This window comes from Capricornis sumatraensis, chromosome 10, assembly GCF_032405125.1.
Source record: "Capricornis sumatraensis isolate serow.1 chromosome 10, serow.2, whole genome shotgun sequence".
NCBI lineage: Eukaryota > Metazoa > Chordata > Mammalia > Artiodactyla > Bovidae > Capricornis > Capricornis sumatraensis.
The window spans coordinates 20,521,104-20,533,986 of NC_091078.1; the positions used below are offsets into that span (position 1 = coordinate 20,521,104).

The following is a 12,883-nucleotide window of genomic DNA, read 5'->3' on the forward strand; positions in this document are numbered from 1 at the left end:
CATGACAATGGGGTGCAGACACAAGGATTGACAAACATCAGAAGAACAGAACAGAGCCAGAAATGGACCTGAACTTGATTTTTTTCTTCAACAAGGTGCCAGAACAATCCAGTGGACAATGAGAAGTCTTTTCAGCAGGTGCTACTGGGAAAACTGGATATACACATGGTTGGGGGGGAAACATGACTCATTCTCTACCTCATATCACATACAAAAATTAATTTGACATGGATCATAGACCTAAATGAATAAAATGGTGAATTTCAAGAAGAAAACGAAGGAGAATATCTTTACTTCCTAGGAGTTGGCAAAGATTCCTTAGGCCACAGAAAGTGAAAAGCATAGGTGAAAAATGGATAAATCAGTCTTGATATAGATTAAAACTTATGCATAGCTAAAGATCTTGTTACTGAACTGAACTTGGGTCTACTCACCTGTGTAGTAGAGCCACTGACACTGTGTTGTGGTGAAGGAAAGTGCAGCATTTATTATAAGGTGCTAATACAAGAGGAATGGATGACTCTAATATCTCGAAGTCCCTCAAAGCGTTTCAGCAAAGCCTGTCTTGATAATTTTATAGGAATAAACATGAATGTGAAAGACAACTAAAAAAAAATTCATTGGAGTATAGTTGATTTACAATGTGTTAGTTTCTGCTGTATAGCAAAGTAAATTAGTTTTAGATATACATATACCCACTTTTTTAGATTCTATTCTGATATAGGTCATTACAGAGTATTGAGTAGAGTTCCCTGTGCTATACAGTAGGTTCTTATTATCTATTTTTTCCAAAGTTATCTATTTTACATATAGTAGATAAAGATTATTTTTGAGTTGGGTGATACCCTTATGAAGTATTTATTTTTTACTCATTTCTGTATATTTTAAATATTCCATTGCATATTATTTTTAAAGGTGGTTTTTATAGTGTGTATATAAAAAAGTTATTTTTAATTCAAAAATTAAAAAATAAAAGTAAAAGAAAAGTGAATAGGAGTTGAAATTGGATACAGCCTTGATAAAAAGTTCTTTAAAGCCGGTTTCCTCAGGAAGGTGGCTAAGAGAGTAAGTTCCATCAAGTTAACATCTTCAGGATGGGAGGTGCTGGGTCACGTTACAAGCCTGGGAGCTATCTGATAATGAGGGCCAAACTAATGACAGAAGAGAATGCCCTAGAGAATGTATGGTGGCTCTAGTGGGAAAGAACCTGCATGCCAGCGCAGTAGACTCAAGAGACAGGGGTTTGATCCCTAGGCTGGAAGATCCCCTGGAGGAGGAAAATGGCAATCCACTCCAGTATTTTTGCCTGAAAAGTTCCACGGACAAGAGGAGCCTGGTAGGCTACAGTCCACGGTGTCACAACGAGTTGGACACGACTGAACACACACACACACACACACACACACACACAATGTAAGAGTGCTTGGGATTCCACTGTACAAGTGGAGGGACTGCCCACGGATAGGAGGCATTACTGAAAAAAATGGAAAAAGGTTATAAAACAGGGAACAGATAGATTTAGTCATGGCATGATGAGGAAGTTCTCATCTGACAGCTTCCATTTTCTCAACTGAGTTTTCCAGAAAAAAAAAAAAGAGGTTTTTTTTCTTTTCAAAGAGTGAAAATTTCCAGATTCAAACAAGGGAAGCCTGAGTTTGGACAACAGCAAATAGTTCATTCATTCTAAGTGCCTGTGTTGGACACATGGGTCGGCGAGTCTAGAGAAAGGGCGGAACCATTTGGGACAGGCCAGATTACGAAGACTCCCAGTTTCCCAAAGCCTAAGGCAAAGGAGCAAAGGCGCCTTCCGGTTCTTGATTCCGCAGGTGCGACTCTCCCCGAGCTGCTCACTTGGCGCTGGAGCTGCCTGCGCATGTCTCTTCGGACCACTGCTAGTCGGCGCATGCGCACGGCACCTCGTGGGCTCCCGCTCCTTTTCCCCTCCACTGTTACCCCCGGGTTCCCCTGATTTTACCCGGCGGCAGTTTGCGATTTCGGCGGCCAGAATGGAGCGAGTGGACGAACTGGAGCTGCTAATGGAGAAGAGTTTCTGGAAGGAGGCTAAGCCGCCGGCGGAGCTGTGAGCCGGTGGGGGGGGGGGGTGGGCCTGGGAGTATAGCGGGAGATTTGAAAAGAAAAGAGGGAAGAGGCCGCATCCACGCCTCCGCGGACCCGGGCTCCGAGCGCAGAGACCTAGCTCAGGTCCCGGGGTTCCCGACGAGCTTCCGGAGCTGGGGTCCGCTTCGCATCCTCTCTCTGGGGCCAAGCCCGAGCCAGAGCTTGAATACTTTTCCTCCTCCAGGGGTTCATTCTTAACCTTCTTCCTGAATTTGAGGAGTCTCAGCCACCTTACATGTCTTCAGGAAAGGAAATTGCAACTACAAGATCCTTTTCTTGAAGTTTAGATGGAGAGTTATCCAGGGAGAAGTCTGTACTCTCAAGTCGGCTTAAATGATTGGGGAAACTTGACCCGCAAGCATAGTGTAGAATTTCTGTCAGTAATGAGGCTAATTATTGTTGACGGATGTTTGCGCTTTGGGTTTTGATCAGCAATACCTTTTGGGAGATCCTTAAAGCGACCCAGCTGACTTTAGGAAATTCATGGCCCGTGGGTACGTGGGGTAGGTGAATGAAGCGGTTACAAAATAATTGTGAAATTTACTTTCCCATTAGAAATAAGAACTTTCTGAGTTATTCTATGAAGAATGGTTAATGTGACAGGTATTAAGCTTGCTTTCTCTACAGAGCATGAGCTAGTTGATCCCCAATGAAATGTTATAGGATTTCCTACATTAAATAGTAGGTTGGACTAAATGTCTAAGTACTCGCCTAATTGAAATCTTAATATAATAATGAAACTCACGGGACTTCCAACAAACTGCCCATACTACATTTTCCCATAACAGACATCATTTATGTTCAAAAGGATAGTGTCCTAGACGTTTCCTTTTACTTGTACTTTGGAAAGGCTTGCACCAGTGGTAGGAATTTGTTGTTTAATATTTTTCAATTTATCATTAGCCCTCATAATCATAGATGTCCCAAAGAACTCCTCATAGAGCTTATAGTTTGAAGAACTCATATCATGAACGTTTTAAATGGCATTCCTTCTGGGAAGTGGGGCTTCCCTGGTGGCTCAGAGGTTAAAGCGTCTGCCTGCAATGCGGGAGACCTGGGTTCCATCCCTGGGTCGGGAAGATCCCCTGGAGAAGGAAATGGCAACCTACTGTAGTACTCTTGCCTGGAAGATCCCATGGATGGAGGAGCCTGGTAGGTTACAGTCCATAGTGTCGCAAAGAGTCCGACCCAACTGAGCGACTTCACTTTCTTTCACTCTCTGGGAAGTTTTTTTTTTTTTTTTTTTTTTCTGTAATAGGAATTCTGCTATGCCCTTGCTCTCTTAATTTTTACCTCTTTTAGCCAGTGATCATTGTGATAAGCTTTCCAGAAGAAACCTAGAGGGTTTGTAGATAAAGGAGATTGGATGGCTTCTTATTTCATGCTTGTGCTACAGTAGTTTCGTATGTGTTATGCTTTAGATTTCAGAAGAAGAAGGTGGAAGCTTCCTTTTCTAAGATAGTTCTGAGCCGAGGAATGGATAACCGGTACCTGGTATTAGCAGTCAATATTGTACAGAGTGAAGAAGGAAACGATGAAAAGCACCTAATCATCACTGCTTCCCAGTCGCTAGAATATAAAGAACTGTGTATCCTTAGGAATGACTGGTAATTTTTGTGTGACTTTAAGCAATGATGTGGCAGAAGCTTAAGGGTACTGTCTTAAAAACTAACATGTGGGCTTATGTGGATGTTGCAATAATTTAATTGTTAATAAAGAGAATAGATATGAACTCAGATTAAATCTGCAAAAATTGTGCATCTCAGGTCCCTTATTCCAAAACTTGATGTTCATTGTCATTTGAAAATCAGGTGCAAGGGGACTTATTAAATTACTACTTCCTATTTCCCAGTACTTTCTGGGATTGCAGCTTAAAAACTCGTTTAGTTCTCACTAAGGGCAAAATCAGTCATAAGAACATCCTTAGACTCTAGATTTCGCTACTTGAGCAATATATGGTATGTGAGAGGTGAGAGGGAGATGCAGAGGTGAAAGTCTGACTTTGTCTAGGCTGCAGATAATATAATTTTGTTCTTAGTATATTGGGTTTGGCATCATGCCTCAGGACTTACAGAAGCTGTAGACATAAGTTTTACAGAATGAGAGAATCATTAAGAATGAGAGAATTATTATAACAACCTCATCCATACTTGGAGCTGTATGTTACACTATGAATGATTTGATAGTTTTTGCAGTAGGTGATGCAAGACCCCAAAATTCAGAAATTATTTCTTTATATAAAATACTCATTTATTTTTAAAGCCCCTCAACATGTTTAAATGTAGAAATCTAAATTTTGTGTACCTTATTTTTAGGTGCTCTGTACCAGTAGAGCCAGGGGACATCATTCATTTGGAGGGAGACTGCATATCCGATACTTGGATAATAGATGAAGATTTTGGATATTTGATTCTATATCCCGACATGCTGATTTCTGGCACAAGCATAGCCAGTAGTATTCGATGCATGAGAAGAGCTGTCCTGAGTGAAACATTCAGGGTAAATAATATTAACAGCCAATGTTTCTACAGAGTCTTAAGAGTTTACAGAGCACTTTTACACTCTTATTTAATCCTCCTAACAATCTTGTGAAGTAGATGGTATTAATCAGCTGCATTTTACAGACAAGGAACATCAGGCTCAGAGAAGTTAAGTGACTTGTCCAGAGTTACTGTAGCTAGTAAATGGCAAGGCTAGGATTCAAGGCTGGTACCCTAAGAATCCTTTGAATCTTATTTAACATTTAATAAAATAAGCAATTCTAAGGATAAGATAAATAATTTAAGCGATAAAATTTTTAATTTAATACATCTGGGTATTTCTAAACTTGGCTTCATGTGATTCGCAGTAAAAGTAAATATGACAGTCTGTTTTAAAGATATTATAATGGAAATTTTCAAACATTACAGAGATGGTTATTATCAACTCCTATGTACCCATTTTGTTGTTCTTAAAGATTGTAGTTTGCAACTTAAAACTCTATTTTGCAAATTAAAGCTGAGGATTTAAAAAACATATAAGTACAATATCTTTATCATACCTGATAAAATTACCACTAATTCTTTAAGTTAATCTAATTCTCAGTTTATCTCTTAATGTCTTTTGTCAAAAATATTTTTATTCAGTTTGTTAGCATCAATATGCAAATGAGGTCTTTGTATTATATTTGGTTGATATATCTCATAGTTTCTTTTATCTGTATTCTGCTTTTCACCCACTCCCTTTCAATGCCATTATTTTTTGAAGAACTTGGGTTTTTAATTGTTAAGTTTTTTCTTTCTCTTAGGGTATTCTTCTTTATACAGTTTGTATTTATATAGAAAATTAAAAAGTAGAGCTAACCAAGAAGAGAAAAAGAAGGAAAAATACCCAAGTAGATTTTCTAATAGTCTTAGTTATCACTTATTTGTAGTTTTTTTTTTAATTGGTTGTTTTCTTCAGCTGTTGGGGGGTGGGTTACTATTAACTTCTGTTTTAACTGCATATTATAAAGCAGACCTGAATACCTTAATCTTTTAAAACTTTATTTTGAAATAATTTTAGACTCACATAGAACTTAAAAAATTAGTACAGGGAATTCCTCTGTAAGTTAATTTTTTAAATTACTGATGGGTGTTTTGGTGGACTTAATCTTTTTTTTTTGATATTTTCAAGGGGAAGATCCAGGCTAATAAAAGAGTTCATTGAAAAATAGTTTTTGAGTGTCAAGAGCTTGTTAAAATCTCTGCTGTAGGGAATTCCCTGGTTGTCCAATGGTTAGGACTCGGCACTTTCACTGCTGGGGCCTGGGTTCAGCCCCGGGTTGGGGAACTAAGATCCCACAGCTGGGCAGTGCCACCAAAAAAAAAAAAAAAATCTCTGCTCTGAGTTTGTTTTGTGTTTGAGTATTTTACTCACATGAGTTTATAAGCTGTGCCTTTATTGACTATTCTATGTGGGTTTATTATAAAGTGAAAATAGAGACAAATTATGTTAAATATTAATATTTTAGAATATATTGAACTTTTTCCATATAGGTTATTTTTAATTCTTTCAAAATGGAAATACAGTAATTTGAAAAATATCTTACTCATAAAATAATTCAGGTAATTCTAAACTGAAGAAAGTGAAAGTCACCTGTAATTTCACTCACCAGAAAAGAATTGTTTAATATTTTGGCATTTGTCTCACCAGTGTGCTTTGGCTATGCTAGTTCAATAGGTTAGGTAATAAATATAGGATCGTGTCCATTGATATGTTGTGAAATAAAATGTTTATATGACTTTTTTTTTTGATAGAGCTCTGATCCAGCCACACGCCAAATGCTGATTGGTACACTTCTTCATGAAGTATTTCAGAAAGCAATAAGTGATAGTTTTGCCCCAGAAAAGCTACAAGAACTTGCTTCTCAAACTATTCAAGAAATAAAGCATCTGAAGGAAATGTAAGTAATTAGGAGAGGAACTCTAGATAGATACAGTTTTGTTATATAACTTCTTCCCTGGCATCTATAAGATATTTGGCAATCTTAGGCTATTAAATATGTCAGTATCATACTAGAATGCAGATTTCAGGGTTGCCGTATCCTACTGCAGTTCTGTGAAGAGCTTCTGAAATTGCAGAACAGGAATTCTTTGGCTAAAAATATCTAAACTTTCTATTGTATGCACAGTAGGCCCCATAGCTGCACTCAGAGAATGGAAACTTTTTGTTTTACTTCTAGAAACATTGTGACATCCTGAAAATTGTATGGGGTTGGGAATCAGATGACCTTTCAGATTCTAGCTTTGCCAGATTCATGACTGAACGTTACTGAAAGATTCTGAAAAGGGTGATAATACCTGTTTTGCAGACTTTCTGTGACAGTGGAGATAATGTATGGAAACCCACAAATGGCTAATCATTGGCATCTTATGAATGACTACCTGCAGAGGGATTGGCATATTCTGTCTTTGTTTCCTCCTTCACTTTTATTGCAGTTCATCTTTTTTTTCCACAGAAGTGTTTTTATTAGTGGTGATTTTGCTTTCCAGACTGGTTGACATAAACCTACTTCTCCTGGTGGTAGTTCTGTTTATTTCATTGTTTGAATAGGAAAAATACGTTCCATAATTCCATACCAATTTACTAATACATACAACCTGTTGTCTTTTTAAAGAAGATTTCTTTATATTTTGGCTGTGGTAGCGTGGATCTTCGTTGCTGCACTTGGGCTTTCTCTAGTTGCAGTGAGTGGGGGCTAGTCTTCACTGCGGTTCATGGGCTTCTCATTGTGGTGGCTTTTCTCTTGTTGTGGAGCACAGGCTGTTGGCGTGCAGGCTTCACTAGTTGCAGTGCTTGGGCTCAGTTGTTGCAGCTTATGGGCTCCAGAGCTTGCACTCAGTCATGCACAGGCTTTATTGCCCTGTAGCATGTGGGGTCTTTCCCGACCAGGGGTCAAACCATTGCACTGCAAGGCAGATTCTTAGCCAGTGGACCACCAGGGAAGCCCCAAACTATTGTCTTAAAAATGTTTTAAAGAGGACTTCCCTGATGGTCCAGCGGTTTAGAATTCACCTTCCGATGCAGGGGATGTGGTGGGTTCAATCAATTTTGTCCAGTAATGTTCTTTGAAGTGTTTTTTTCCCCTCTAGGACAGGATCCAGTCTGAGAACACATTTTTAAGAAAATATTTATCTATTAATTTATTTGGCTGTGCCAGGTCTTAGTAGTATCATGCCGAATCTTTAGCTGTGGCATGTGGGATCTAGTTCTCTCACCAGGGAACAAACCTGGGCCCCTTACATGAGGAGTCTTAGCTGTTGGACCACTAGGGAAGTCCCCTGGTCTGGGTACATTTAAAGTTTTTATATATACTATCAGATCGCTCTACATAGATATTGTCCTGTTTCTTTCTTTCATTTTTTCCTGTTTTATTGAGATGTCAGAAAGTGTGTGTTAGTTGCTCAGTCGGGTCTGACTCTTTGTTACCCCGTGGACTGTAACCTGCCAGGCTCCTCTGTCCATGGAATTCTCCAGGCAAGAATACTAGAGTGGATTGCCTTTTCTTTCTTCAGGGGATCTTTCCAGCTTCAGGGATTAAACCTGGGTCACCTTCATTGTGGACAGATTCTTTACCATCTGAGCCACCAGGGAAGCCCATTGGCATATCATTGACATATAATATTGTATTAATTTAAGGTATGCAACATAAAGATTTAATATGTCTGTATATTTCAAAATTCATTTTGCATTTCTGTAGGCAATACATTGGTCCTTGTTTCCCCCACATCCTCACCTATATCATCCACTGGAAGGTGCCAGATTTTAAGCAGCCATTTTCAAACAAATAGCTTTTGCCTTGTGTGGGGTGATTGTGTTTCTGTAGGTCATTTGGGGCACTTTGTGGGCACTTGGTATTAGCAGTTGCTCCCTGGTTTGAGATATTTCAGTTTTGCCTTCAACCTGAAGTTGGTTTTGTGCTTAGGCCAAGCTATCTTGGCAGAGCTAGGGTTGCTACTTCTGTCTTTCCTGCTGAACTGGCTCTCCTAGAGGACTATGATAGGGCTCTGCTCTGTTCTGGTAAGCCAGAGTTAGCAGACACCTAGGAAAGAGGGAGCTTATTAAATTTGATAGTAGAAATGTTGCAGAGTTATATGGTAAATTTGCAGTGTTCTGGAGTCTCAGAATTTGATGAATATGTTATTATGGTGCTATCTTTAGACAGTGAGAAAATGGTAAGGTTTGTCGTTTGAAAGGAATTTGCAGAGTATTGGTGGTTATGCTAGTACCCAGGTGAACTCAGGGCTGCAGGGAGAAAATAATGCTAATAAATTATTAAAACACAGTGTGAAAGTGAAAGTCGCTCAGTTGTGTCTGACTCTTCGGGACCCCATGGACTGTATAGTCCATGGAGTTCTTCAGGCCAGAATACTGGAGTGGGTAACCTATCCCTTCTCCAGCGGGTATTCCTGACCCAGGAATTGAACCGGGGTCTCCTGCATTGTAGGCAGATTCTTTACCAACTGAGCTATGAGGGAAGTCACGAAACACAGTGTAGAGGGACCATAAGGGTTAAGAACTTAAATTCCCAAGCTGGAGCTGTGTGTCCTTTGGAAGTAACTTCTGAGCTTCAGTTTCTTCAGTTCTAAAAAGGGATGACGATAGTAGTATCTCATAGAGAGCTAAGGAGGGTTGAAAGTGTTCATGTAAAGCACCTAGAATAGTGCCTGGCCTAGAGTCAGCACTATATGAGTATTCACTGTTACCATTTTCATATCTTGCTGAATTCTTGTCCTATGCCAAGTACCTTACATAGCCTGTTTTACTTGATCCTCAAACTAATTTGTGTGGTAGTTATCATCTCACCTTATGGATTAAGAAACCGAGGCTTGGTTAACAATGAATGGCTCAGGGCTTCCCTGGTGGCTTATTGGTAAAGAATCCACTTGCCAGCACAAGAGACACAGGTTTTTGATCCCTGGTCTGGGCAGACATGCTGCAGTGCAACTAAGCCTGTGTACCACAGCTGTTGAGCTTGCACTCTAGAGTCTGGGATGCACAATTACTGAGCCCATGTGCCGCAGCTTACTGAAGCCTGTGCACCCTAGAGCCCGTGCTCTGCAACATGAGAAGCCACCACAAAGAGAAGCCTGCACACTGCAGCTAGATAGTAGCCCCCACTTGCCGCAACTAGAGAAAAGCTTGCACAGCAGCAAAGATCCAGCACAGCCAAAAATAAATAAATAAAATTATTTTTAAAAAAGAGAGAAACAATGACTGGCTCAAAGTTATGCATCTAGTAAAGATGTGTAAATAAAGAGTTAGGATTCAAACCTAAGTGTGGTCTGACACAGACACACGTGTGCTGTTGGTATTCTGGAGTAGTTATTAAGGTTGTGATGCTTAAATATACAGATGGAGCTGGGAGAACCATCCAGGGAAGGTGATAGCAATTCTCAGAACTTTGTGGTCTCAGGACCCTGTTTACACTAAAATACTATTGAGGACCCTAAGAGCTTTGGTTTACAAGTGTTATATCTATAGATAATTACTGTATTAGAAATGAAAGCTGAGGCAGTTTAAAAATATTTATTGATTAATTCTAAAATAATAACAGCCCATTCCACATTAACATAAATAAGTTTAATGAAAAATAACTATTTTTGAAAAAAATTTAATGAGACAAGTGGCATTGTTTTACGTTTTGGCAAATGTTTTGATTTTGTAACTTAATACTAGACACCTGGTTTCTTAGATCTGTTTCTGCATTCTCTATATTGCTATATCGTGTGTGTGTATGTGGACTCGGAAATCTCCACTGTGTACTCAGGAGAGAACAAGAGCAAAAAGGCAAATAATGTTGTAGAATTATTATGACACAGTTTTGACCTTGCAGGCACCCTGAAAAACTGAGACTAGATTCTGTTACTCTTTCCTGGTTTTTGACCCAGGAAGTTGATAGTCCTTTGATTTAGTAAGGCTGATGTTCCATTTCTGTTTCTATGGCCTTTTTTCCTCTTTTACATTTCTACTTTCCATTGCTGGGCTTCAGGACCAACAGTTGTGGTTTATTTTTTCACCCTTGAAGTGTAACTGGGACCTATTACACCTGAGATGGTAGGAGTTGGAGCCAATATAAAATTTGATGTCATGTCACTGTTACTTGGATTTTTTTGTGTGTATGTGGTAAAATACACATAGCATTAAAAAAAATCATAATCTTTTATTTTTTACTTTTGGCCACGTGGCATGCAGGATCTTAGTTCCCCTGCAGTAGAAGCCCAGAGTCTTTACCACTGGACCACCAGGGAAATCCCCCAAATCACAGTCTTAACCACTTTTAAGGGTAGAGTTCAGTGTCATTAGTACATTGACGTTGTGTAAACGTTACCATCATCTACTTCCAGAACTTTTTAGTCTTTCCAAACTGAAACCTTATATCCATTGAACAACCCCTCACTTCCCCCAGTCGCTGGCAGTCACCATCCTTTCTGTCTCTATGAATTTGACTAGTGCAGGTACCTCGTGTTAAGTGGTCATGCAGTACTTTCTGTTATTGGCTTATTCAGTATAATGGCAAGCTTGGGTTGCTTATGAACGTTTTTGTCCTTGTTTACTTTTTTCAAATTTAATATTTCTTATTTTGATAGGTACCGCCTCAAATTGAATCAAGATGAAATAAAACAAGAGGTAGAGGAGTATCTTCCTTCATTTTCTAAATGGGCTGGAGATTTCATGCATAAACATACTTCAACTGACTTCCCTCAGATGCAGCTCTCTCTGTAAGAAACCCATTTCTGTGTATATGGTGTTTATACGTTTAGTCCAGGATTTTATTCAAGATGTTGAATTAAAGCTTTTTAGAGGTCAAGTTGAACTTACCAGATGGCACAGTAGTCAAGAATCTGCCTGCCAATGCAGGAAACGCAAGAGATGTGGGTTTGATCCCTGAGTTGGGAAAATCCCCTGGAGTAGGAAATTGCAACCCACTCCAGTATTCTTGCCTGGAAAATTCCATGGACCGAGGAGTCTGGTGGGCTATAGCCCATGGGGTTGCAGTCATACACCACTGAGCGACTGAGCACACACACAGAGATCAAGTCCTGAAAACTAGCCTTTTTGTTTGCTTGCTTTATATATTAGAGTCCTGAGTATCTTTCTCGGACCCCAAAAAATAACCTAATGAATAGAAATTCTATTTTCACTTTAATAAAATTTATAATTTTTGGATGTAGGTATGGTTTTTTTAATAAAATTTTCAGTTTGTAAATATTTGGGGGTGTTTCTTAATATCACATATATTTCTCTGTGTTACTTTAATGTATGGACTGTTTCATGTTGATTGCCGTGGATTTGTACTTTATGTTTAAATACTGTGTTTAGCCATTCAGTACTGTTTGGCTTTTGGTTGGTTTCTTTTACTTCTTTTCCCGCTTAAAGTATAAATTTGTAGGTAGTCCTTTTTTCCTCCCACTGTTTGCCCATTTGGCAAATATTTATTCCATGCCTAACGTGTGCCAAATAGTGATCTAGGCACTGGGATCGTAGTAGTGGAAAGAAAAAAAAAGCTACTGACTTCATGGTGCTTCTGTACTGCTGAACCAGCAGTGAACAGCAAGGTGCCAGATCATGAGAAGTGTAATGTAGAATAATGGGGAGGGTAAGAAAAAGGAGTTGAAGGGACGTATTTCCATAGAATAATCATGAAAGGCCTCTAATTAGGTAATGTTGAGCAGGAACCTGAAGAAAATGAAGGAGGGAGCCATGCAGCTATTTCTGTGAAGAGCACTCCAGGCAAAAGCCCTGTGGCTAACGCACCCCTGCCAGTGTGGCGGGAACGGAGTGAGGTGGGAGCGGACGAGCAGTCCTAGTAGGACCAGCAGCTGTCCTAGGGCCTCTGCAGCCTTGCACCATCGGCTGCCATGCTCATTCCATGGCCAGATATGATCTGGCTACCACGGGGAGCCACTGCAGGGTTTGCACAGAGGGTTTTGATACCATTTCTTTCTTTTTTTAAAAAATAGGCACTGTTTTATTTTTCTTTAAATAGTCATAACTTCCTTTTACATCAGTATTCTTCATCTTTTCTCAATATTCTGGATATTTTATATCGTGACATTTTGTGATCTGAACTCGTTTTAAGATTTTTGAGTCAGAAATCTTGGGAACAGTGAGTTCTTTGGACCACTATGTTTTCTCAAGTTCTCTGTGGTTCAAAGGACAGACAGCCTGGTTGTGAATCCCAGTTTTGCCACAGTTTTGCTGTGTAACTTTAGGCAAGTTCCTTTACCTCGCTTTGCTAGTT

At 39.4% G+C, this 12,883-nt stretch overlaps 1 protein-coding gene across 1 annotated transcript in view; it reads left to right on the top strand.

Annotated features, from left to right (window-relative positions):
* The first annotated feature begins 2,006 nt into the window (after positions 1-2,006).
* The window catches only part of DNA2 (DNA replication helicase/nuclease 2), a 36,784-nt gene continuing 25,907 nt past the window's right edge, over positions 2,007-12,883 (top strand). Inside the window, exons 1-5 of the mRNA XM_068982734.1 lie at positions 2,007-2,080; positions 3,540-3,725; positions 4,434-4,617; positions 6,396-6,541; positions 11,229-11,360. Coding sequence (XP_068838835.1) covers positions 2,007-2,080; positions 3,540-3,725; positions 4,434-4,617; positions 6,396-6,541; positions 11,229-11,360 — 722 coding nt within the window. The remainder of the gene's footprint in view (positions 2,081-3,539; positions 3,726-4,433; positions 4,618-6,395; positions 6,542-11,228; positions 11,361-12,883) is intronic.